A 27,585-nucleotide genomic window follows, 5' to 3' on the forward strand; every position below is an offset into this window, starting at 1 on the left:
GGCGTGCGATTTCGTGAACTGATCTCTGAGCTGGATATACAGATACCATCAGTTCGCACACTGGAGTACACCACCACTCCACCGTGGATTATGCGTCGTCCCATCTTTAATGTAAGTCTGAGCCGATGTTGTAAGAATTTTACACGAGCTTTTGTTTATGGACTTCGTTTTAGTGAACTTTTATCACGATATCCAAATTATTCTTTAGTTTTTACTGACGGATCCCGGATAAATGATTGTTCCTTCGTTACAAAAGGAGAGATATTTAAATACAGTCTAAGCCAATATACTAGTGTTTTTACTACTGAACCCTATGCTTTTTACAGAGTTTTATTGTTTTTAATTAGGCAACCTTGGAGCAGATTCCTTATCTGTTCCGACTCTTTAAGTGCCATCCAGTGCTTGCAGTCGTTTAATGGTGATGATCCGCTTGACTTAAGAACTCAGCAGCTGTTCCACACTCTCCTTAGCTCTGATTATGAGATTGGAGTAGTGTGGATTCCTGGTCATGTAGGGATTCCAGGACATGAGGCCGCAGATGCTCCAGCTAGGGCTGGTGCACTGAATGGCTTTCTGGTATATTGGTGCGTGAGGTGGCAGGACATTCGAAACTACTTGAAATGTAAAATATGGTTGCAATGGGAAGGATAATGGTGAGCACAAGATGGAAACAAATTACGAAATATAAAGGATACTGTTCGAGTTTGGAATTCGTCCACAAGTATGTCAGGATGCGAGGAAGTTTTACTCACTCGGTTGAGGATTGGACACTGTCATCTGACACATGGCCATCTCCTACGTTGCGAGCCACAGCCGGAGTGTGATATGTGCCGTGTTCCACTTATGGTGGAACATTTTTTATTGTGATTTAGAAAATATGACCGTGCTCGCAGGCAATATGGAATTCGGCCGACACTACGTGACGCTTTTGGAGATGATTTTCATTATACAAATGCAGTTCTGAGATTTTTATCGAACACAGGTTTGGATAAGGTGATTTAGATTTCTATGGTCACTTTTTAACTATCCTCCGGAATCTTTACATCCGGAGGTTATATTTGTTGTTTTCTATTTGATTTTACATTGTTGACATTTCGGACTTTATTACATCCAAATATTTTATATAATTTTATTGTTTTTAAATTATGATTCACAATTTATCACTGTTGGCATTAGATGGATTATTCTATTTGTTTGTTTTAATATCACCTAGGGTCATAGAATTGCTCACTTTTATGATTCTGTAGAAATCACCTTATGTGTACTGCATTTGTGTGCCTCGTTTTACCGTGACAACGCTTTTTATTTCTTTTAGCACTCTAATATATAAGTCTTTGTTGTATTAAGAATTTTTTGATAAGGGCGCAAATAGCCATAGTAGCGGAAGCGCCCTTCTTAAACCCTACTACTACTACTACTACTACTACTACACTTTAGCCCACTCTAAGTGACACGCGCTCTCTACAGTCTTGTGGGAAAGGTCAAGAACACAACTAAACCGCAGCGGAACTCTGCAGGTTGATATATTATCTCCCATACAAAGTGAGACGCTTCCAAAAGCGGATTGCTAGAGTCTTACCCTATTAAGTTAGAACGACACTACTCGCAGAACACCACGCAGGAAGTAGTGCACACAGATGCCTTGGACGGTTTGTCTGACGAAGAGATACAGCAAGAGCTGTCGGAAAATTCCGTGTCCAAGTTTTGCCGACTGTTATGTAAGCGTGCCGGACGGACTTGTTCTCTCAGACCTGTATTCTCGAACATTGAATCATCTGTCCTATCGCAGTATATATTTATGGGATATGACTGTGTCCCCTTTACGAGCCTATGTGTCGAATCCAATGCGGTGCTTTAGGTCCCAACGGTTTGGACTTACTCACAAACGCTGTACGAACAATATTATAAGAGCAAATTGCGGCAGCGTTGACCATGGGGACTCCCCATGTCCCAACGCTGTACACTGTGTGAATTGTGATGGGGACCATAACTCTAACTCTAAAGACTGCCCGAAATATATTACAAGAAAGGCAATTCAAGGAATACAGATAAGAGATTATATTACCTTCTTCGAGTCGCGTAAATATATTCTCGAAGACTAAACGAAACATAGAGAAATATCCGGAGGTTACATTTGCTATTTAGTATGTAAGTTTTTTTTTAACAAATTTCACATTCGGACTATTTACATCCGAGTATGTTAGAAATACGCCAGATAATTTATTTCTGGTAGCATTCGTTTTCTTACTTTATTGTCTCTTTTTAAATACTAGTTAACAACTGAGATTTTTATAATGTTTTATGCATCACCCTGTTGAAACTGCATGTGTGAAGCTCGTACTAATCGTGGCATCGATTTTAGTTCTTTTATGCATCCTAATTATTGTATTATGTCTCTGTTCTCTAAAGAATTTTAGATAAGGGGGCAAATAGCAATTGTCGTTGATGCGTCCTCCTTAATCCCCCCCACTATACAAACATAGAGAAAAGCCATATGCTCTACTATGCAGAAGGGAACGGAGGCCATAAATATGGCAACTGATACACCACCTCTTGAACATCCCGGTCGAGGTGGATTCCTCTAAGTCGGTGACCGAGGGGTGCAATGGTGGCTCTCGTGCTTTGCTTTTCGGCCATTTTTTGTCTTATCACTAACCACTCCTTTTCGTTCTGTCTACTTTTTAGTCACTCTATTTCTCTCCGCCGGCAACCATTGAATGCGGCATCATCAGAGCCATTTTCACCTCTCCATCCCCGATGTTCATTTTTGCCACGTCCGCCACAATGACGGGATTTATTAGTTAAGGACGCATTGCTAGGTTACATTCCTCTTCCTCTTCTAGTTTTTATATACATTAATAGGTTAAGTATCTTAGGCTTATATCTTCCGTCTCACCAGCGTAGATCTTTCCTATCCCCGTGATCCTGTCCCACGGTTTCGAGCGCGACTTCCAACTTGTGCGGCCCGACTTGCGCCCAGCAACGAAGCAATAGTGTACTCTTCATACTGCACCTATATGCAAGTTTTGGTGCCGAGCCCGGACCAGAGGTCAAGTACACTCACGTAGAGCCCAATGGGGGCTCGCGGCGATATAGACGTCCCGATGACCGACTCTGCTCGCCGGGCCAAATACATCGCCCCGACGTGTTACCGCTGACTTATGGGTGTCGCAGTGTAATCAACCACAAGTCCCCTGATGCTGCGTGCTGTCTCGGATTGCTCTGGCTTTGGGAGGTGGGTCGGAGTTAGCCGAGTGGTCCGGCGGTTGCATTCAGCGTAGAGTGGGGAGCCACGGGCGGTTATTCCTGTGGTAAGGGCATAAAAGTGCGACACGCCTCTGGTGTAAAACTTGCCATTAGGTGTGTAATGTCCAGTTTGAAGGGTAACTTGCGTTAGGTGGGATGGTTGGGATCGGGCTGTGGGGTGGGTCCGCACAGCTGGCACAGACCGAGAAGAATTTTTAGGTGTCTTCTTCTTCCGCCCCCTCTGAGGCAGGCTGACGCAAGTGAGGCCTGTTCAATATGTCATCGCGCTCCTCTTCCTCTACCCCTCATAAAATATCAAGACTTGAAGAGGTAAAAAGGGTACACTGACTGGTGGTCACACGAGAAACAACGCTATGGAACTGTTTCCCGAGAATGTGAAAATATATATGCCGCCTCCAAGATATCTAAGTATTACTTTAACAGGACCCGAAAAAATAATGAAACACATTAGCCTATTTTACGTGAGACGTGCGCTCGATGGGCTCGTTGGAGAAGTGAAGAATGCCACTCGACTACGCAACGGTAGCCTCCTCGTCGAGACTTTGTCTCCCAAACAAAGTGAGACGTCGTTGAAGGCTGATTTGCTGAGTCGTATCCTATAAAGTTCGAACGGCACTCCTCGCTGACCACGCGTGGAGTGGTTCATACGGATGCTCTGGAAGGCACGAATGATGAGGAGATACAACTAGAGCTTGCAGAGTAGTCCGTGACCCAGGCCTACCGGCTGGTGCGTAAGCGGGACGGACGGACTTATCCATTGAGCACGGTATTCTTGACTTTTGAAAAATACCTCAACCTGAGTACATATTTATCGGCTATGAGCGTGTCCCTGTGCGTGCGTATGTGCCGAACCCAATGCGCTGTTTAGGTGCCAACTGTTCGGACATACGCAGAAACGTTCCGCAAACGAAATCGCATGAGGAAAGTGCAGCGGCGTTGACAATGGGGACTCTCCCTGTCCCAATACCGTGCTCTGTGTGAATTGTGAAAGGGACCATGCCGCAAATTCTGAGGAATGTCCGAAGTGACAGTTAGACAAGGCAAAAGAAGAGCTCCGTTGCAGAGATAATATTACTTTCTTCCAAGCACGTAAACGTTATTTTGATTCCAATAAAAAGCAGAAGGAAAAATCGTATGCCGCAGTTACAACAAGCAACGGAGAGTCTTGACGTGTCAACACAAACGCCACCTCTCGAGTGTATAGCTGGGAAGCGAGTTGAAATCGCAACCCAGACGTATGTGGACACTGGCACTCAGAATGAGGAACCAGATGATAGCTGTGCCTAGATATCAGACTCTATACACCAAGAAAGATAGTTACTGGGACTGCAATGCCAGACTCTAAAGCTGAAAGAACGTCACGATGTCATACTCCTCGTTCGAGAGAGAAATCGATAACACGATCTCCATCCCGTACTAGATCAAGGTCGTGATCAGGAGTGCGACGAACGCCAAGTGATTGGCTGCAGTCTGTACCTAAGCAATCTCAGGCAGAGCCGAAGGCTCCAAATCACAGAAAAGGACGAAAATTAAATCACCTGGAAAGCCACCGTGATGATTCAGCTGCACATCATGATTGATATTTTACAGTGGAATGTAAACGATGTTCGCAGTAGGTATACAGAACTACAACAGTTGATGTATGCCATGTTCCACTGACCGTGGAACATTATTGATTAGAGTGTAGAGAATACGACCGTGCCCGTCGGCAGTGTGGAATTCCGCCTACTTTACGTGACGCTCATGGAAATGATTTTAATTGTACAAGTGCAGTTCTGAGATTTTTATCCAATGCCGGACTTGACAAGGTTTTGAAGTTTTTAATGACCCGTTTTACTTATCCTTCGGACTCTTTCCATCCGAAGGTTACATTTTTAGTATATGATTTTAACAAATTTGACATTCGGACATTTTACATCCGTGCATTTTATAAACGCTCCAGACAATTTATTTCTGGTGACATTTGCTTTATTGTTTTGTTGTTTCATTTTAAATATTACTTAGGGTCTGAGAACTTCTCACCTTAATGTTTTTATGCTTCACCTTCTTGAAACTGCTTTTGTTTGCCTAGTTTTAACCGTGAAAAAGCTTATTCGTTCTTTTAATTATTCTGGTTATTGTGTTGTGTTCATGTTTAGTAAATGGTTTCAGGTAAGGGCTCAAATAGCCATAGTAGCTGACGCGCTCTTTTTTTAAACACCTCTACTAAATAACTAATCATTGCATTCGGAACGCCCAGCACATCATCGCAGACATTTTCACCTCTTCATGCCCGCTGTTTTTTTCTTTCACGTCCGCCTACATGAAGGGAATTGTTAAGAATGCTTAGTGTGGCTATATTATTCTTCCTCATCTAGTTCATTATATTCATTCTTAGGTTGAGGGTCTTGGGTTTATAACTACCGACTCAGCAGCAGCGATCTTTCCTATCTCCGTGGAACTGTCCCACGGTTTTGAGCGCGACTTCCACCTTGTGCGGCCCTACAGGGCGCCCAGCAACGAAGCAATTGAGGATCCTTCATACTGCCCCTATATGGAAGTTAAGGTGCCGAGTCCTGACCAGGGGACAAGTACACTCACGTATCGCCTCAATGGGGGCCCGGGGCGATTTACACTTCCCGATGACCGACTTTTCTTGCCGGGGTGAATATATCGCTCCGAAGTGTTACCGCTGATCTATGGGTGTCTCAGTGTAATCATACACAAGTCCCATGAATCTGCGTGCTGTCTCGGATTGCTCCGGCTTTGTTGGGTGGGTCGGAGCTAGCCGTGTATTCCGGCGGTTGTGTAGTTTAGAGTGGGGAGCCACGGGCAGTTATTCGGTAGGGGCATAAAACTGCGACACGCCTCTGTTGTAAGACTTGCCATTAGGTGTGTAATGACCAGTTTGAAGGGTAACGTGCGTGAGGTGGGTGGCTAGGGATCGGACTATGGAGGGTCCCTTCTGCCGGCACAGACCGTGAAGAATTTTAGGTGTCTGTTTATTCCGCTCCCAAGGTGGCAGGCTGACGCCGACGGTTCCGTAGGTGGGGGCAATACAAAATATCCTCGAGATCCTCTTCTCCTCCCTCAGAAATAACTGAAAAGAGAGAGAAGTCAGAAGAAATTACGACTGGAGGTCATATAACGAAAATTACTATGAAATTTGACCCTGGGAAAATTACTGTAAAAGTGCGCCTCCAAAGTTTATCAATATTGCCTTGGACGGAACGGATAAAACTATGAAAAACATTAGTTCATTCTACGTGAGACGTGTGCTCGACAGACTCGTTGGGAAAATCAGAAATGCAACTCGACTCCGCAACGGTAGTTTCCTCGTTGAGAGTGCTTCTGCAAAACAGAGTGAGACGCTGTTGAAAGAAAAGTTGCTAGGGTCATACCCCATCAGTGTCGAACGTCACTCCTCGCTCAACAGCACGCGAGGAGTTGTGCGTACGAATTCTCTAGATGGTCTGTCAGATGAAGAGATCCAACTAGAGCTGGCGGATCAGTCCGTGTCCAAGGCATGCCGTTTACTACGGAAGCGTGACGAACGGACTGAACTCCTAAGCACAGTCTTTGTGACCTTTGAGACGTCTCTTTTGCCAGAACATATCTTTGTCGGCTACGAGCGTGTCCCTGTGCGTGCGTAGTTGCCGAACTCAATGCGGTGCTTTAGGTGGCAACAGTTCGGACATACGCAAAAACGTTGCACAAACAATATCATCTGTGCAAAGTGCAGCGATGCTGACCATGGGGATTCCCCATGTACCGGCGCCGAGCACTGTGTGAATTGTTCTGGGGACCACGCTTCTAATTCTAAAAACTGCGAAAAGCATATGCTGGAAAAGAGGATTCAAGAACTTCGAGTCTGGGAAATAATTAGCTTCTTTGAGGCACGTAACAATATTTTAGATAAAGAAAAGAAGGCGACGGAAAAGTCCTATGCGACTGTACTGCAGAAAGCAACAGCGAAAATCGATGCCACCATACAAACGCCACCTCTTACAAACATCCATGTGAAGCGAATTGAGAACGCAACCCAGACAAATGTAGACGCTGCTACTCAGATTGCTGAGACAGACGACACTTGTGGACTTGACATCAGGTCTTACATCCCTAAGAGAATTGCTGCTATGACCGCAAAGAAGTATTGTAGGCCTAGTAGAACACCAGAACATCGCACTCCTACTTCGTGTCGCGGGTGAAGATCACGTTCTTGATCACGTCCTCGACCGAGGTCACGATCAGGAGTGCGAAGAACTTCAAGTGAGTCGCCAGTGTCGAAGACAAAGCAGTCACATCCAAAAGCATCTTCCCATAGAAAGGAAAAGAAGAGAAGATCCCCTGTGAAGCCACCAACATGACACAGCTCCACTTGATGACTGATATTGTACAGTGGTATGTGAACGTTGTACACAATAGATATACAGAACTACAGCATTTGATCTATCATGAAAACCCTGCTATTTTATGTCTCCAGGAGACACGTCTTCGGCCCGAAAACTTCCTGAGTATCTCGGGATACTACGTTCACAGGTACGATCACCTTGCCGGTATTCGTGCCAACGGAGGTTGTGCCCCCCTATTCCGCCAAAGTATCTTTTCCCCTGTTAATGGACATCAACAGCCCACATCAATGAATAGCATCTCGAGTCACTTTACCTTCCATACAGTTCTCAATAGTATCTGTTTATATGCCCACGGACAAACCTTTCACAGTGCATGAAATCGAAGACATTATCTCGCATGTACCTGCTCCATTTCCCGTAGTGGGGGAGTTCAATGCATCCCACCACTCATGGTGTTCAAATTCCGATGATTACAGAGGAAATAAAATAGCAGCGGTATGTACCCGTCTATATCTTGTTACTCTGAATTCAGGAGAAGCAACACATCTCTCCTTGTCATACGGAACATACTCCATGATAGATATCTCCATTTGTTACCCAGTTTTGTCTACGCATTTCGAATGGTCTGTGATTCACGACCTATATGTTAGTGACCGCTATCCCATTCGAATGCGTAAATCTGCTTTACGTCCTGCGAAATCTCGATCTCCAAACTGGGTTATTAAAAAGGCGGACTGGGTCGGATTTTCGGAGTCCATATCATTCGATGATATCCGACAAGAAAGTGTGACTCCGTAGTGGAACATTTCTCAAATGTTGTTAATACGTCTGCGGAAATATCTATCCCCCGGTCGTCCTGCAGGCCAAAAACCTTCTCTGTCCCCTGGTTCGCGGATACCTACAGATATGCAATCCGAGACCACAGACGTGCCTTACGCCAATGTGAGCGGCATCCGATCCAAGAACATTTTGTCCAGTTTAAACGTCTTCGAGCCAAAGCTCGTCGCACTGAATGCGATGCTAAGAAGACGTCCTGGAGAAACTACGTCAATTCATTGAAAAAGAACGTCTCATCTAACATCGTATGGGACAAAGTCCGTCGGATAATGTGGAACGCAGTTCTGTAATTCCGGGAATATTAAACAATGGAGTAACGACCACCAGACCCATAGAAATTGCTGAAATATTTGATACCACTTTTGCACACTTAAGCAGCTCAAACAATTATGACCTGGAATTTCCAAAATTCAAGAATACTGCTTCAAAACTAACCCTGAACTTCATGTCACATAACAGTGTACTCTAAAATGCACCGTTCACATTCCAGGAGCTGGAGTCGGCATTAGACACATCCCCTGACACCTTCCCTGGCCCTTGATAACATCCATAACCGCATGTTTAGTCATTTTCCGCGACCTGGAAAATCCTTTCTTCTGTCAATATACAACAGAATCAGGACTTGGCGTTCCGCCATCGTAATCGCTGTCCAGAAACCGGGAATGGATTCTTCCTTACCTGGCAGAATAAGCCAATTTCTGTCACCAACTGCATATTCAAGCTTATGGAATGATGATAAGTTAATGCCTGATGTGTGTACTCGAATCGTAAAACAGATTATCTAATATCCAATGTAGTTTTCTTAAGCACAGATCCGTCGCAGACCACCTTGTTCGGCTGGAGACTGCCACTAGAGATGCTTTCCTCAATAAGGAACATCTTGTGGTGGTCTTCTTTGGTCTAAAAAAAGCTTTCGATACAATATGTCGGTATGGCATTCTGCAAGATTGGGGACTTCGTGATAGTCTACCAACGTATATTGCGAAGTTCATGGCAGAGCGTTATTTCCCAGTTTGAGTAGGCACCACACTTTGTACCGAACCTCTCCAAGAAAACAGCGTTCTGCAGGGGTCTGTATTAAGCGTTCTTCTTTTCTACATTACGATCAATGGAATTGCCCACTGTGTGGGTGACCGAGTATCTTCTCTGTTGTTCCTTGATGACTTCAGTTTATATTACAGCTCCCCATACCTTCCATCCATCGCACGACAGTTGTAAATGGTCATCAACGTATTATCAGAATGGGCTGTTCGCAATGGCTTTAAATTCTCCACTCTAAAGACGCAGTGTGTCCATTTGTTTGTTCATCGTGGACTGCATCCAGATCCTGATCTGCGTCTTAATGCAATGGAGTTGCAATATAGACACTGCGAGATTTTTGGGCATTACCTTTGATTATAAATTAACATGGGGTGCCGATGTACATGATATGAGAAGGCGTTGCGAAAAATCGTTAAATATTTTACGCCTTTTGTCAGGGTTTCGCTGGGTTGCAGAGCTCATAGTGCTTTTACGTCTTTATCGTGCTGTTTTCCGCACAAACCTGGTTTATGGCTGTTTTATTTATGCCTCAGCAAGTAAATCTAATTTACGTCTCTTAGACACTATTGACCATCATGGGATACGACTCGCTACAGGGGCCTTCCGAATGGTCGGATAGAGAGCCTGTATTGCGAAGCGGGGAACCATCACTGTATCGGCGACGTAATGTGTTGTTGTGCTCGTATGCTGTTCAGCTCAGCTCACAGCCCGAGCACATTTCTTATAACTCGGTTTACCATCTGTCTCTTTATGGCCGACACATTGAAAAACCACGGAGACTTCGTAGAGCAGATGTGCGGTTTCGATAATATTGCTGTCCGAGCTCGACATCCGCTTGCCAAGAGTTGTCACACTGGAGTACACCACCACTCCGCCGTGGACTATGCGACGTCCATGCTTGACGTGAGTCTGACCCCTATGTTTTAAAAAATTTACACCAGCTTTTGTTTATATACTTCGTTTTAATGATCTTTTATCACAGTATCCAAATTATTCATTAGTTTTTACTAACGGATCCCGAGTAAATGATTGTGTTGATTGTTCCTTTATTGCGAATGGACAGATATTTAAGTATAAATTGACCCAGTACACCTGTGTTTTTACCGCAGAATTATATGCTATTTATAAAGTTTTATTATTTCTAATTAGCCAATCCCGGGGCAGATTCCTTATCTGCTCCGCCTCTCTAAGCGCCATTGAGTCCCTGCAGCGTCTGAATCCTGATGATCCGCTTGTTTTGAGAACCCAGGAAATTTTCCACACTCTTCTAACCTCTGGTTATGAGATTGGAGTAGTGTGGACCCCGGGTCATGTTTGCATTCCTGGAAATGAGGCAGCGGATTCTGCAGCAAGGGACGGTGCTATAAATGGTTCTGAGTTGTACTGGCGTGTGAGGTGTTAAGAGATTAAAACTTTTTTGAAACATACTTTATGGTGGCAATGGGAAGGCAAATGCTCTGCACAAGAGGGAAATAAATTACGAAGAATAAAAAATACTGTTGGGGTTTGGGATTCGTCCACAAGAACGTCTCGACACGAAGAAGTTTTACTCACCCGGTTGAGGATTGTCCACTGTCATCTAACGCATGGCTATCTCCTACGTGGCGAGCCTCAGCCGGGGTTGTGATTTATGTCATGTTTCACAGACTGTGAAATTTTTTTTACTAGAGTGTAGAGAATACGACCGTGCCCGCCGGCAGTATGGAAGTTGGCCGACTCTACGTGACTCTCTTGCAAATAATTTTAATTGTACAAGTGCAGTTCTGAGATTTTTATCGAATACAGGACTTGACAAATTGAAGTAGTTTTTAATGACCCGTTTTACCTATCCTCCGGACTCTTTATATCCGGAGGTTACATTTTTTGTGTACGATTTTAACAAATTTGACATTCGGACCTTTTACTTCCGGGCATTTTATAAATGCGCTAGATAAGTTATCTCTGGTGGCATTTGTTTTATTGTTTTGTTGTTTCTTTTCAAACACTACACAGGGTCTCAGCACTTCTCACTTTTGTGGTTTTTATGTTTCACCTTGTTGAGGCCGCATTTGTTTGCCTTGTTTAAACCGTGACAACCATTTTTAGTTTTTTTTTAGCATTCTGGTTATTGTATTGTGTTTGTGTTTAGTGAAAGTTGCAAATAGCCATAGTAGCTGACGCGCCCTTTTTTAAACCCCACTAACTAACTCGAATACAGGTCTTGACAGGGTGATGTAGTTTTTTAGTGACCCGTTTTACTTATCCTCCGGACTCTTTACACCCGTAGGTTATATTTTTTAGTATATGATTTTAACAAATTTGACATACGGACCTTTTACATACGTGTATTTTATCAATGCGCCAGACAATTTATTTCTGGTGGCATTTGTTTTATTGTTTTGTTGTTTCTTCTTAAATACTACTTAGGGTCTAAGAACTTCCCACTTTTATGGTTATTATGCTTCACCTTGTTGAGACTGCATTTGTTTGCCTCCTTTTAACCGTGACGTTTTTTAGTTTTTTTAAGCATTCTGGTTATTGTATTATATTTATGTTTAGGGAATGATTTTAGATAAGGGCGCAAATAGCCGTAGTAGCTGACACGCCATTTTTAAACCGCACTAACTAACTCCATAGGTTCGGCCTTCCTAAATACATTTATGGCCGAAATATTTATTCACGTACTCTTTTCTGTAATATATTCTCCGCCATTCTACGGATGTGTTAGTTATAATATTCATTCTTGTCACTAATCCAATGTTTTTCAAATATGAAAGAATTGATAAGCAATTCGACTGACGTAATGTAATTAAGCAGGTTAAAGTTTTTAACATAAATAATCAAAGAACTAAATACAAGGTAGACCTATTTCTAACAGAAAGTTTTAGAACAGTGTCCTCAAGATTCGTTGCAATATTTGATTTTGGATTCCATTACTTGTCATAATTTGTTGAATGTATCTCGCGTGTTACGTATTTGCTGAGATCCATTCTCGATACACCCTGTAATACAATAACCACTCTACAAGTATCATATTTAACCTACATTGAGGATATTGAGGAGGCCTGTGGTGAAAAAATTAAGAGTTGCTAAATTCGTGTTCATATGAATAGTATTCTAATATCTTGGTGGTAGAAAAATATGCTCCCATATTATAACACACAAATTATATTCAGCCTGTATATTGGCTGACACTATCTCTTCCTCTCTCCATGTAAGTACTTTCGCAAGTAATATATAAAATATTAATTTTATTCTAATTTCATTTTTGTTTCATTTCCAGGATGCTTGTTGTTCTACTTGCAGCAGTGACCTTGGTACATGCAGAAGATTGTAATTTGGTGCCTTCAAAACAAGTGGACCTTATCCTTGAGAGAGTGAGCGTTATTCTTAGTTTGGACGTGGTCAAAATTGTTACATGCCCTTAAATAAATCAATATTAAGTGATATGCATTGTATATGTTCAGGCTTCCAGCAACAGCATTCCGTCTACAATCTTTTAGCATATATTATTTAGCATAATGTATGAAATTCCCAAACACAAATGTTACCTTCTTATATTTTATTCGGGAATAATGAAAGTTACAAACTCTATAACTTAAGTTCTGATGCCTTTGTAAGTATTCAAATTTTAACTTGCACAAATTATTATTCGTAATGCACATGTCTGAATTTTTATTTTCACATTTTGAACTCTAGAGCAGTTCATCATTTTCTACATAATTATGGACACTGGTATTCCGAAAATTTAAATTATTCGCTATTTCACAGATTTACTTCAAATCTTAATATATATTCATTATTTCATAACCGTTGATCTGTTCATTATCATTCCTGAAAATTTAGACCCTCGTCTATGTTACAATCTGCTAACTGTGCTGCAGGAACAAAAATTGTACATCGTAATTCCACTCATAAAGTTACTATTGGACGGGCAACATAGAGCGTTATTCCATCAATATGTTTTGTACACCAAGTGAAGTATACGATTGTATGTTATTGAAAGTTATATTACACATCATAGATGTTTGTAACAATTTTACCTCCACAGAAATACTGCTGGAGAATATAGACAATAAACAGCTTTATACAATCAGAATAGCATGAAATACAGAAAATCAATTAAAGGGTTAAATTATGAACAAATTATTATATTTATTTCTAAATGCTGTATATTAAAATGAATTAATTTATTAAGGATGGATGGATAGTGGGGTTTAAAAAGCACGCATCAGCTACAATGGCTCTTTGCGCTCTTATGTAAAATACTTAACAAAACTAAAACACAAACACTACAATAAGCAGAATGCTAAAACGAACTAAAAACCTTGTCAAGGTGCAAACGAGGCACACAAACACAGTACCAGTTGAACAAAAATTATAAAAGTGAGCAGTACTCACACCATAGTTAGTATCAAAACGAACCAATAGAATAAAACCCACCAGAGTCAAATTAAATAACACAGTTCAATACAATGAAATTTTATAAAATATTCATATGTAAAGGGACCGATATGTCAAGTATTTAAAAGAAACAAATGTAAAACAACAAATGTCACCTCCAGATATAAAGAGTGCAGAAGTTAAGTAAAAAGGGCCAATAAAAAATTAATCACCCTGTCAAGTTCTGTATTTGATAAAAATTTCAAAACTGCATTTGTACAATTAAAATTATTTCCAAGAGCATCACGTAGAGTCGGCCGAATTGCATATTGTCGACGGTCACGATTATATTTTCTACTTTGCAATACAATATGCTCGACCATAACTGGTGCATGGATACCTCACTCTCCGATTGTGGCTCGCTACGTAGCAGATGGTTATGTGTCAGACGACGGTTGCCAATCCTCAACCGGGTAAGTAAAACTTTTTCATGTCATGACGCTCTTGTGCACGAATCCCAATCTCGAACAGTATTCTTTATACTTCGTAATTTGTTTCCTTCTTGTGCTTGCCATTCTTCTTCCCATTGCCACCATATTTTATATTTCAGGTAATTTTGAATATGTTGCCACCTCTCACGCCAATACTCTGTAGACCCATTCATAGTACCGTCCCTTGCTGCAGTATCCACTGCCTCGCTACCAGGAATGCCAAAATGGCCCGTAATCAACACTACTCCAATCTCACAATCAGAGTTTAGGAGAGTTTGGAATGAACAGAATTCAAATGTGCAGGAACTGAATTGCACTTAGAGAGTCGGACCACAAAAGGAATCTGCCCCCGGGTTGTTTAATTAAAAACAACAAAGCTCTATAAAATGCATAGTAGTTCTGCGGTAAGAACACTAATGTTCTGGGACAATTTATATCTCAATATTTATCCGTTTGCAACAAAGTAACAACCAATAAAATCACTTATACGGGATCGTCGGTTATAACTAATGAATAATTTGGAAACTGTGATAACGGTTCACTAAAACGAAATCTAAAAAAAAGGCTGAATTCAAATTCTTAAACCTTCGGCTCAGAGTTATATCAAACACGGGACGTCGCATAATCCACAGTGGGGTGGTCATATATTCCAGTGTGCGAAATGCTGGCAGGCGGATGTCAAGCTCAGAGAGCAGTTAAACAAACCGCACACATGCTGGACGAAGTCTCCGTGGATCATCAATTTATCGGCAATAAAGAGAAGAATGGTGAAAGAGTCGTAAGAATTTTCCTCAGGATGCGAGTGAAGCTTAACAGCATATGAACACAACATATTACATCGACGATACAGAAATGTTTCTCCCACCTCGCAATACAGGCTCTCTATCCGACTCATTCGGAAGGCCTCTGTAGCGACTTGTAACCCATGACGATGGATAGTGTCCAACATACGTAGCTTCGGCTTATTTGCTGAGCCATAAATAAAACACCCATAATTCAGCTTCGATCGGATAAGAGTGCGATAAAGACGTAAAAGTACTATGCGGTCTGCAACCGAGCGAATCCCAACAAAAGGCGTAAAGTATTTAACGATTTTTCACAAGGCCTTCTCCAATCACGTATAAGCGCGCCCCACGTTAATCTGTAATCAAAGATAAGGCCCACAAATTTCGCAGAGTGTGTATATTGCAACCCCACTCCATTAAGACGCAGTTCAGGATGTGGATGGAGTCCACGATACTTGTGGAAGTGGACACATTGCGTTTTCAGAGTGGAGAATTCAAACTCATTGCGAAGAGCTGATTGTGATAACTAGTTGAAGAGCAGTTGTAATTGACGGCAGATAGATGGAATATATCGGAAGCTGTGGTATAAGATAAAGTCATCGACGTACAGCAGGGAACATACTCGCCTACCACACAATGGGCAATTTCAATGATCACAATGCAGAAAAGAAGGATGCTTAATACAGACCCCTGCGGAACGCCGTTATATTGGATATGTTCGTTAGATAGTGTCGTACCCACTCGAACACGGAAGTACCGATGTGCCATGAACTTCGCAATAAACGTTAACAGACTACCACGAAACCCCCAATCATGCAGAGTTTGCAGGATTCCATAACGCCATGTGCTATCGTAAGCCTTTTATACATCAAAGAAGACCGCCACAAGATGTTACTTCTTGAGGAAAGCATCTCTAATGGCGGTCTCCAAACGAACAAGATAGTCAGCGGCTGGTCTGTGCTTACGAAACCATGTTAGATATTAGATAATCGTTTTTCCGATTGAGTACCCATATCAGGCGTTTGCTTGTTATTCTTTCCATAACTTTACATACACAGTTGATGAGGGAAATGAGTCTGTAGGTTCCACAGAAAGATGGATCCTATCCTGGTTTCTGGACTGGGACAACAATGGAATAGCACGAAGGAGGTGGAAATATCCCCTCAGTCCAGATTCTGTTGTACATTCCCAGAAGAAATGATTCTCCAGCCGTGGGGAGATGACGAAACATGCGGTTACGGATGTTGTCAAAGGCAGGGGAGATGTCAGAAGATGTGGCTAGAGCCGCCTCCGGGTCCTCGGATGTGAACGTTGTAATGTTATATGTTATCAGATGTAAAGTTCAAATTACGCGTTTCGGCAACAACTATGATTTTTTAGAATTTCCGGATCGCAATTTCTCTAGCTGGTTATCTGTGAAAATGTGTGGGCAAATATTTCAGGAATATCTACGCGACTGGTAGTCATTACGCCATTGCTCACAAGGCCCGAAATTACAGAACTACGTTTCCCATTATTCGACGGTCTTTATCCCATATGATGTTGCCTGATACGATCTTTTTCAAGGAAGTGACGTAGTTTGTCTTGGACGTCATCTTAGCATCCCACACAGTGTTACGAGCTACGGGTCGAAAACGTTTGAACTGGACAAAATTTTCATGGGTCGGATGGCGTTCAAATTGACGTTAAGCACGTTGATTGCATCTACGTAGCCATCCGTCCAGCAGAGCACATTGAAGCGTTTCGGCCTGTAGAACGATCGGGGGATAGATAATTCCGCTGACTTAATCACCACGTTTGAGAAATGTTGTACTGTGGAGTCCACACTTTCATGTCCGTTGTCAACGAATGATATGGACTCCGAAAGTTCGACCCAGTCCGCCTTTTTAATAACCCAGGTTGGGGAGCGAGTTTCAGCAAGACGTAAAACGAACATGCGCTTTCGAATGGAGTAGTGGTTACTACTATTTAGGTCGTGCATCACTGACTACTCGAAATGCGTGAACAAAACTGGGCTACAAATGGAAACATTTATCATCGAGTATGTACCGTAAGCGAAGGATAGGTGTGGAAAGTAACGAGATTTAGACGGATACACAGCTCTGCTATGTTATATCCTCTGTCATCATCGGAACTTGAGCCCCAACAGTGGTGGGATGCATTGAAATCCCCTACTAACAAGTATGGAGTAGGTACATGTGACAAAATGTGTTTAATTTCATTCACTGTGAGAGGGGTATCTGGGGCATATACGTATATACAGACTATTGAAAACTGAATGGTAGGTAAAGTTACTGTAGCAGCTATGCATTGGTGAGGAATGTTAATATTGATGACAGAGGAAACAATATTTTGGCGAATTAGGATGGCACAACCTCCATTCCCCCGAATGCCGGCATGGGGATTGTACCAGTGATCACTGTGCCCTGAGATATTCAGGGAGTGTTTAGGTAGGATGTGTGTTTCCAGAAGACATAAAATAGCAGGGTTGTCATGATAGAATAATTGTTGGATTATATTAAATCAATATTTTATTCAGTCAATCACTTATCATTTATCAGTGACAGAAAAGATTCTGTTACATTGAAAAGTACAATTGGTAAAAATTATCACGAATATTTTCGACCTACACAGAGGTCATTTTCAGGTGATATTTTGACAAACAATACTTGAAAACTAGGTGAATATTTAAATACATTTAAACACTTATAATAACCATGTGTACTTGACATGAAATTAGTGAAATGACATACATAATATTAAATCACATATAGAATAAAATCTTCCATTGGTCATAATTGTGATACAATGTTAGAGCACATGCAATGTGTTTGAAATATAGAATTAAATTCATTTAAATTGTTCATAAAATTGTTGACTAAAACTGTTCAGTATGATGTTGGAGGACCATGAAGAGAAATGTGGAGAATTCTCAGTTTAATTCGTCGTGGTGAGAGGCGTTTTGTCTGAAAAAATTAATCGAAAAGTTGCAATAACAGTATAATATCAGTCATCACGAAGTGATAAATCATGATGATGGCTTTACAGGGGATTTTTTCTTGTGTTGCTTCGTCTGACTCTGTGTCTTCGACTACGACAGTTTAGTTTTTGATACTGGGGACCCACTTGCAGTACGTCGCTCTCCTAATCGTGACCTTGATCGATTACGGGATCGAGAACGAGTTCTCGATTTCTCTTCGGCACCAAGAATGCGACGTCGTGATATTCTCTCAGTCTCAGGATTTGTATGTGACGTCGGAGCAACCGCCTATTTTGGTATATAGGGCCTGATATCAAGGCCACAGCTGTCGTCTAACTCGTCAGTCTGGATGCCGACGTCTACATTGCGATCTCAACTCGCTTTCCAGGTACAAACTCAAGATGTGGCGTTTCAGTTGACACATCGGTACCCTCCATTCCTTGTTGTAAAACTGCAGCATAGGATTTCTTTTCTTTGCTTTTCTTAACGAGTTCAAAATAACGTTTACGAGCCTCAAAAAAAGTAATATTGTCTGTGACTCGAATCTTTTGTATTGTATTCTCTCCCTGATGCTTCGTAAATTCCTTGTAATTTGCGGCATGGTCCCTTTCACAATTTTATTTATTTATTTATTTATTTATTTATTTATTTATTTCTTCTCTCATAATTATTAATTATTTACCTAAATTAATTTTTATTTATTTAACAATTTATTAATTTTTAAATTAATTAATTTATTCAATGTAATAGTTTCTTTAATTTTATTAGTTAATTAATTTAATAATTTATTTAATTATTAATTTAATTTAATTAATTTCATTCATTTATTTAATTAATTTAATTTAATTTATTTATTTAGTTATAAATAACTAATTTGTTTTTTATTTATTTATAATTAAATAATTCAATTACTTTTATTTAATTAATTCATTAAATTAATTAATTAATTGGTTTATTTAATTTATTCAAGTGTTTAATTTAATTTTTTATGTTATTTAATGTATTTCTTTAATTGATTTTATTTGTTTATTTATTTATTTACTTACTTACTTACTTATTTAAATATGCACTTATATAATTTTTATTTGATTACCTTCATCAATTTACATTTTAATCTACTTTATCTAACTGTTCACTTCTATATCGTATTATGCAGTAACTGAGTTCCCGTGTATTGTATCTATCTGAATTTTGTTTGGTCTTCGTCATATTGGCAGTCTGTTTTGACAGGAAGGTATTAAAATACAAATAAACCATAAATAAACGAACTTCGACTATATATAAAAAAGAGACGAACAGAGGAGATGAAAATTAAATCAATAACATTCCTCATACCCGCAATGGTAAACAATGCTATAAGAAATTTCTCTATGTCATAAGAGTTTCAACCTTATAGAATGTGGAGGGAAACAGTCTGAAAGCCTCTTCTTCTATCCCATCCACTTCGAGGGGAAGTAAACAGTATCCCTCTTAGACACTCTGTACTGTGATAATCACAACAAAACCGGCGTAAGTAACATTACGAGTTTTGCTGCTCATAGGCCAGTTTTTTCTTCCGTAACTGTACCTAGAACCAAGGACCCGGGTTCGATCTCCGGCGCCGGAGTAAATTTTTCTCCTCTAAGATTACAGAAATTCATGTTTGTAAATCGTGTAGAAGCGCCTCTGATACAGATATTGAAAAAGAATTTTTGTTACAGCTTTTTAAATCTAGTTAGGGTCTGAGAACTGCTCACTTTTATGATTTTTATGTATCATCTTGTTGAAACTGTATTTTTGTACCTCACTTTAACTGTGACTACGATTTTTTTTATTCTTTTTAGTAATCTGGTTATTGTGTTGTGTTTCTGTTTTGTGAAGAATTTTAGATAAGTGCGCAAATAGCCATAGTAGCTGACGCGCCCTTTTTAAACCCCATTAACTAACTCAATAAAGAAATTATTACTCTGAATTGAGCTGGCTTTGGACAGTATTGTCCACATTGAAACTTACATTTGTCTGAAGTACGAAAAACCAAGCAAAGTGAGTGGCATAATACTCAAAATATGTTATATTGTGTATTGTGTTCTATTCTGTAGTTGACTGGGACATGGTATTCTTACTTCACATTACCGAGAAAGTTTTACGACTACTTTGCGTGCTACTTCACTGAATACATCATAACATGCAGCAATCGGTTTGTTGTGAAGAATACTTACTACCTTACGAGGTAAGGTTTCCGAAACTTCAACTATCACAGTGTGATTTGCAAGATAGGCATTTTCATAATTTTCTCGATATGTACTGATAAAGTAAATTTATAGAATAATATAGGCCTATAGCTCAAACGCGATTACTTCATTATTACATATATTATAAAGAGAATGAGTTGTGAATCTGCAAAATTGTTTGTCGCTACACTTTTCAATTGTCCCTCATACCAGAAAATGCCTACTGGAATATCTTTTGTGTGTGCATGGATATTTTTAATGAACGGATTTGTTGATATTCAGTATCTAAGCGTAACTTTCAGTATATTTTATAGCTATTTTTGTCTCTATCACTAACTTAATTTAATATTTATATAAATGAAATTATTTTAAACTGGAACCAAATCTACACATCAGGAATCAAAATAACCAGAGCTCTAACATTATATACCTTATTCTATGCCGATGATCAAGTCATAATTTCCAATTCAGAGGATAATTTACAAAGAGGATTACATATATTAAATAAAATATTAAAAGATTTTGGGATGGAAATTTCAGCACAAAAATCAAAAGTAATGGCATTTTTAGGACAAGACCCAGTCAGAAGTAAGATAATACACAATAACCAATGGCTCGAACAAGTGCAAAATTTTAATTATCTGGGTTGTGAAATATCTTGTCAAAATGAAAAAGATGTGAACAAGAAAATTACCAAATTTACACAAATTCTAGGAATAATAAACAATACATTAAAAGCTAAATTAGTAAAAAAATCTACAAGAATAAAAATATATAATACACTAGCATTACCCTCCCTTTATACGGAAGCGAGATTTGGACATTAAAAAAAGAGACATGAACAGAATCAAAGCAGCGGAAATGAAATTTTTCAGGAGGACAGCAGGATACACTCTTTTAGACCGAAAAAGGAATGAAGAAATTTTAGAAGAATTAGAAGTAGAGTCAGTAGAAGAAAAACTCAGCAGATACAAATTCAATTGGCTAGATCATGTAAGAAGAATGGGAAATTCAAGAATCCCAAAAATTATGATGCAGTATAAACCTAAAGGACATCTTCGACCAGGAAGACCTTTCAGAAGACTGCTAGATGGGGCCGAAACAGGTCTACAGAGGCCTAATTCGTGAAGGATGATGATGATGATGATTGTTCTCAGACATAATAATGATAATACTGGCAATATAATAATTAATTATTATTTTGTTATAAAAACATTCATTACGCATGAATAAACCACAGAAGCATGATTCAAAATGTGTAATAATCATACAAGCATAATAAGCATTGCAATGCAGAAAGATCTCCCCCGGCCACTCCTGGAATTATATCTGTGATTAATTACGGGAGATGGGCAAGTTCTGTATATTGCGTCATGACGGCTGACATGAATGTAGCATACAGTATGTCGAGAAAATCAAAATTTGACTTATAGCTTTTAATTTTTTTTATGTAGGATTACTTCTTACTCCTCACTTTTAGAGGAGCCAACTAGTGAAAGAGGCACCATGTAAAACTGCAACCCTTCTCCTTCTCCTCATATTCCACCTATTGCAACTGTTTTCCTTGTATTCTCTTTCTTTCGTTCTATTCCCATATTCTACCTTTTTTGCTTCTTGTTCTCTTTGCCTTCCCGTTGTTTTCCTTGTCTTCTCACGTTCTCCTAGTATTCCCCTTGTTCTTCTTTCATTCCAGTTATTCTCCTTGTATTCAGTATGTTCCTTGTATCCTAATATTTCTCCTTGTATGCTTATTTTTTCTCTGTCTTCTCCTTGTCCTTCTCATGTACTCCTTATCCTTTTATTCCCCATGTTCTCATTGTATTCTCGTTGTTATCCTTGCATCCCCCTTCCTCTCCTACTATTCCCATAATTCTTCTGGTATTTCACTTGACAGATTGGACGCAGACGTAGTTTTATATATATATATATATATATATATATAAAATGGATATATATCCATTATATATAATGGATATGAAGCGTAATAAAGTTATAAACTTTTCAAATTTTGTTTATGAACATTACCTTTATAAGGAAATGAAAAATAAAACGAAATTCCAACTTTCTTATGTACATATTAAATTATGTGTAATTTTGTCGGTGTGTTTTTAAATAATATTGTAGTTCAGAGAATTAAATTAAAAACAACAATGTCATTATTATGTTAATAGTTATATAGCATATAATGAGAAAGTCTGCCACTTTTATGACGCTAACTTAATTTTAAATATTTAGAACCTTATCAATTCTGTAGCAATTGATTATTTCACTCACCCAGTTTCCGGATGTGCTGATCTACAGATACTGAATATGAACAAACAGCCCAAATAGTTACGATAAATCATTGTAAATAGACACAAGAAGAAATGAAGCGCCAAATTGTCGTTATTAGTGACATTAGTAGGCCTAACTTCTTTTCTATGAAAATATCAAATGTGTAATTATTTGCTATCAATGTCACAATACCATATACCGGTAGCCTACTTGTTTTGAAAAAGCACTGAAATAATACATAAATATCTGTTCAGTTATTGGCATATACTTTTATAATAACTTATTTATTTTCTTATTCACTTACTTACTTACTTACTTACATACTTACTTATGGTTTTTTAAGGTACACTGATTTACATTGCCGCCCTCACATAAGCCCGCCATTGATCCCTATCCTAAGCAAGATTAATCCAGTCTCTACAATCATATCTCAACTTATCAAATCCATTATAATATTATCCTCCCATCTACGTCTCGATCTCCCTAAAGGTATTTTTCCCTTTGGCCTCCCAAATAACACTATATGTATTTCTTGATTCGCCCATACGTGCTACATGCCTTGTCCATCTCAAACGTTTGGATTGAATGTTACTAATTATGTTAGGTGAATAATGCGTGTATTTCAACGTTGTGTAACTTTCTCCATTCTTCAGTAACTTAATTCCTCTTCGTCCCAAATATCTCCACAACATAATAAAAATAATATTGAATTACTTTAAACTGTTTAATAATTTTGAATGCATTTCACTGGTATATTGAATGATGTATCAGAACTAATTTTTCGTAATAGGTAACTCTACAGGCAATCACTACGAAGTGATACATGTAAATTGATTTCTTCCTTCCGTTAATAAAGTTCTTACTGATAAAAAGAGATTGGATTGCAATTTTGGAAGCTTGAATTGTATATTGTCATAACAAGTAACAGTGCAATAAATATTAATAAGGCAACTCATCGCCCTGATTGTTCTCTCCACAGTAACGGGACAGAAGTGGTGTACTATGCGGACATTACTGTGAAGAACAACTACTGGGATTGGAATGGTCCACGCTGTGAGTTATGTCTTCCTTAATTTAAATTATTGGAATTTGTGCCGCACTTTTTAACAGCCAAGAGTAGAGAAGGGTTTTGGACTGAGGAATATAGAATTCTTGTTTATTTATTAAATATTTTAGTTAATAAGATATCCTTTTTCATTACTTTCCAGCGATCATATAACCTTTAGATTCAAAAATACTAAATTATCAGTATGGGGACCAGTGGCGTGTGGTGATAAATAATCCTGGTGGCGCACAAATATTTATTATTATTATTATTATTATTATTATTATTATTATTATTATTATTATTATTATTATTATTATTATTATAGGTACTAACTACTACATAACTATTAACATATGCTACGTGCTACGTAGGTACAGATTTACATAATTTTGTTAGTCAAGAAATTGCAGTTAATCATTTTCCTATGTAGGTCCAGTAATAGCAAAGTAAAGTGTTCAATTTCTATTGCAGCACACCGTAAATAATATTGTTTTCGCTATATTGCGTTTTATAACACAGTTCACACGTTCACAAGCATTCGATACGTCTGTCATCTCATCAGTCTTAACTGTTAAAAAGTCAGCAGCTTTCTTTATTTCTTTGAAATCTCATCATGGCATACATCAAAATGGCTTGAAGGACTTTGTTCTGTATAGTGTTTGACGTGCTCTTAAACACTGTTGCTTTTTCCAAATGTTCCTTAAGAGTGGGTCTAATTCAGAACTAAAATTGATGAGGCCAAGAAAAATACTAGCGTTTAAAGATGAGTTCCGTCTTCGTGACCTCTTAAAACCAACTCAAAGCTCCACAAAACTGCACGCACATATCTGTGCTTGGTAGCTTTATCATTGTGAAGTTCAACAATACAATTGAATCTAATTGCGTCTATATGTTTGTTGGACCCAACACTGCTAATTTAACAATATTGTTGATGTGTGCAGCTGAAGAATAGTGTTTTTTAATTCCTTCATTCATGTGCTTCAAATCAATCATATCTGCAGAACGATAATCAAAATTATGTAGTTACTACGCAAAGTCCTAAATTCAAACAGAAATATAAATAAAATTCATAAAACGTACTTATTTTTGTCAATAAATGTTCGCAGTCGAACAACAGCAAGGAAAACAAAATACAGCGTCTTTTATATTGCAGCCGCATATTGCATTTTTCGTCAGTCCGAATGTTGAATTTTCTTGTCACTTCTCTATTACTGTTCTTCGTCACTTATAATTTTAATTCTTGTGTAGGTCTACCCATCTTCTTTATTTTGATCTTTTCGTGTAAAGGTCTTATAGAAAATTGCACATTTAACAGATTTTGCACACTATTCATTGTAGCATTTATGATGGGACGAGCTTGAGAACACATCTGAAAGTGCTCCTAACCCCTCCTACGCTCACTGTAAACCTACCTACCATGCTCCAAAGCCTGCCAGTGAAACAGTACTACTGCGCATGCTCGAATGGAGCAGTGTGCCGCAAGTGTCGAGCGGTAAACATAAGTCCCAGGCGTCAACAAGAACAGTACACAGGCATGCATGCAGTGTTATTTTTGCATAGTATTATAATAAAGAATTATGTAGCTCACATAGTCTACTGCAGCTCATAGATATACATTTAAAAACATGTGTTATTTGAAGAGGTGGTGCACTGCTCCTGTGCTCCTTAAGAGAAATCGCCGCTGATGGGGACACCATTACAAACCAATAACGACTGCAATGATAGTGATAATAAAGTTCAAAACGACTCGCTACCATAGAGGAGGAATATATAATTCATGTTTATTTATTAAAATATTTTAGTTAATATGTTATCCTTTTCATTACTTTCCAGCGATAACCTTTAGATTTAAAAATACTAAATGATCAATATGGGGACTCCACTACAAACCACTAAAACTACAATGATAATGATACTTAAGTTCAAAACGACACGTTACCATAAAGGGCTATTTGCTATTTTTATAACTATTGGAAGTCTAATAATTAGAAATAGTAAAATAGAAAGAGAAACTGAAAAAACTCACACTAAAACAAAGCTCACAAATTCTTTATGAACAAGGTAATTCCTTATATGATACAAACGATAAAATTATTACCACCAAGTTAATATTAAAAAAATAACACAATTATGAAACATTGATCACCATACAGGTAATGTCTGACAGTCTTATACAAGGTGTGGCAAAGGAATCGGACGATTTAGAATCTCGTTTACTGAGCAACATGAGGGGTTATGGATATCGATCGACTGTCGTTTGCTAGGGTTTTTATTGCCATTTTGTGTAATCATGGAAGAATGGAGCTCGAAGCATCATCGTTATCGAGACATTGTTCAAGAAAGGTGTTTCAGTTGTAAAAACCCAGCGTGCCTTTCGTCTCCAACTTAATGTTGGTCACCACAGAGCCGTTCCTGTTCGCAATACCATAATAAGATGGGTACAACACTTTCGATTATCAGCATCAGCTTGCAAGAAGAAACCACCAGGACACGTTCGAAGTGTACGAACGCCAGATAACATTGAGCGAGTAAGAGTGGCTGTTATGAGGATTCCACATCGATCAGCTAGACAGCAGGCTATAGCACTGCGACATTCAGAACTTTCAGTGCGCCGAATATTGAATTCAGATCTTAAGTTTCATCCATATAATCTTATGATTATTCAGCAATTGCATGAGGGAGACTATGTCCAACGCAGGAGATTCGCCGAGAGAATGGTGAAAATTTTGGCTGATGAAGATTTCTTTTTATTTTAGTAGGTTATTTTACGACGCTTTATCAACATCTCAGGTAATTTAGCGTCCGAATGAGATGTAGGTGATAATGCCGGTGAAATAAGTCCGAGGTCCAGCACCGAAAGTTACCCAGCATTTGCTCATGATGGGTTGAGGGTAAAACCCGGAACAACCTCAACCAGGTAATTTGCCCCGACCGGGAATCGAATCCGGGCCACCTTGTTTCGCGGCCAGACGCGCTAACCGTTACTCCACAGGTGTGGACCTGACGAAGTTTTTATGTTCATGAGTGACAAGGCACATTTCCATTTAAATAGTTATGGTAATAACCGTGACATGAAGGAGGAATTTCGACGAGTTTTCGGCGAAATGGAAGTGGAAACTTGTGCAGTCATAGTGAATTTTATGGAAAGAGTTCTTGCATGCCAGCGCAGTAGAGGAGGTCATATGCCCGACATCATGTTTCATACATGAAATGGGAAGGATAGATGAACATGTTCATGTATTTTGTTTCTGTTTTTTTTTTTTGGTAGAAATAAACTTTTTAATTTGGTATATCAAAACCGGCGCTCTTTTTGAACCACCCTTAACTTTCACTGAACAAGCTATGTAAGGATTACTGTTTCTTGCAATGAACTACAAAACGCATATAATAAGTTTGAAAAAAAAATGTTCCAGACTCTTACTGTTACAAGAGTACGAACATGTGAATAAATCGAAGTTTTGCTTGTGTGTTACAGCTGAGTGGAACGGCAAATACTTTGTGTACGCCATAGACTACGACAATTTCATCGTGATTGGAGGATGCGCTCCTGAGTTCAGTCCCTCTCGTAAGTACCTGCTCAGAAAATGAGACCTGGTGTTTCCAATCCATTCTCTTAATGAGTATTTGTCTCTCCACAGCCCTTTACTGGGTGGCCTTCCGCAGGCGATGCCCATCTTCTAAGGCATATCAGGCTGCTGAAAATGCCCTCAAGGGCTACAACATGTCCATCACCGACTTCTATAAGACCTGCCGACGAAGAGAATTAATATAAACATAAATTGTGAAATTATCTAATGTTGTCTTGCTCTCAAGACGCAGCCAACATATGTAGGTATATATTTTGAGAATTTTGTTGACACATCAGTCATGTAACACAATTTTAAAAGCCATTATTTATTTACGAATATTAGTTGAGTGACGATTTCTTTCTTCGTCTGGCTCCTTATTAAAGATAATAG

At 39.1% G+C, this 27,585-nt stretch overlaps 2 protein-coding genes across 3 annotated transcripts in view; both read left to right on the plus strand.

The window, feature by feature from the left end:
- Positions 1 to 27,585, plus strand: part of LOC138691346 (zinc finger protein 665-like) — a 474,208-nt gene that overhangs the window by 101,182 nt on the left and 345,441 nt on the right. The window lies entirely within an intron of this gene.
- Positions 12,735 to 27,577, plus strand: LOC138716435 (uncharacterized). 2 transcript variants are annotated; one of them, XR_011336665.1, is made up of 5 exons: positions 12,735 to 12,832; positions 20,173 to 20,303; positions 23,558 to 23,631; positions 27,102 to 27,191; positions 27,265 to 27,577. XR_011336665.1 is itself a non-coding variant. In XM_069849526.1 (4 exons), exons 1-4 carry the CDS (start codon positions 12,777 to 12,779, stop codon positions 27,396 to 27,398), a joined length of 354 nt encoding a protein of 117 aa, XP_069705627.1. In that variant the 5' UTR covers positions 12,741 to 12,776; the 3' UTR covers positions 27,399 to 27,577. The 2 variants fall into 2 exon arrangements, 1 of the variants encoding a protein (XP_069705627.1); XM_069849526.1 differs by lacking the exon at positions 20,173 to 20,303 and having other exon boundaries at positions 12,741 to 12,832.

Source organism: Periplaneta americana, chromosome 16, assembly GCF_040183065.1.
Source record: "Periplaneta americana isolate PAMFEO1 chromosome 16, P.americana_PAMFEO1_priV1, whole genome shotgun sequence".
Lineage (NCBI taxonomy): Eukaryota > Metazoa > Arthropoda > Insecta > Blattodea > Blattidae > Periplaneta > Periplaneta americana.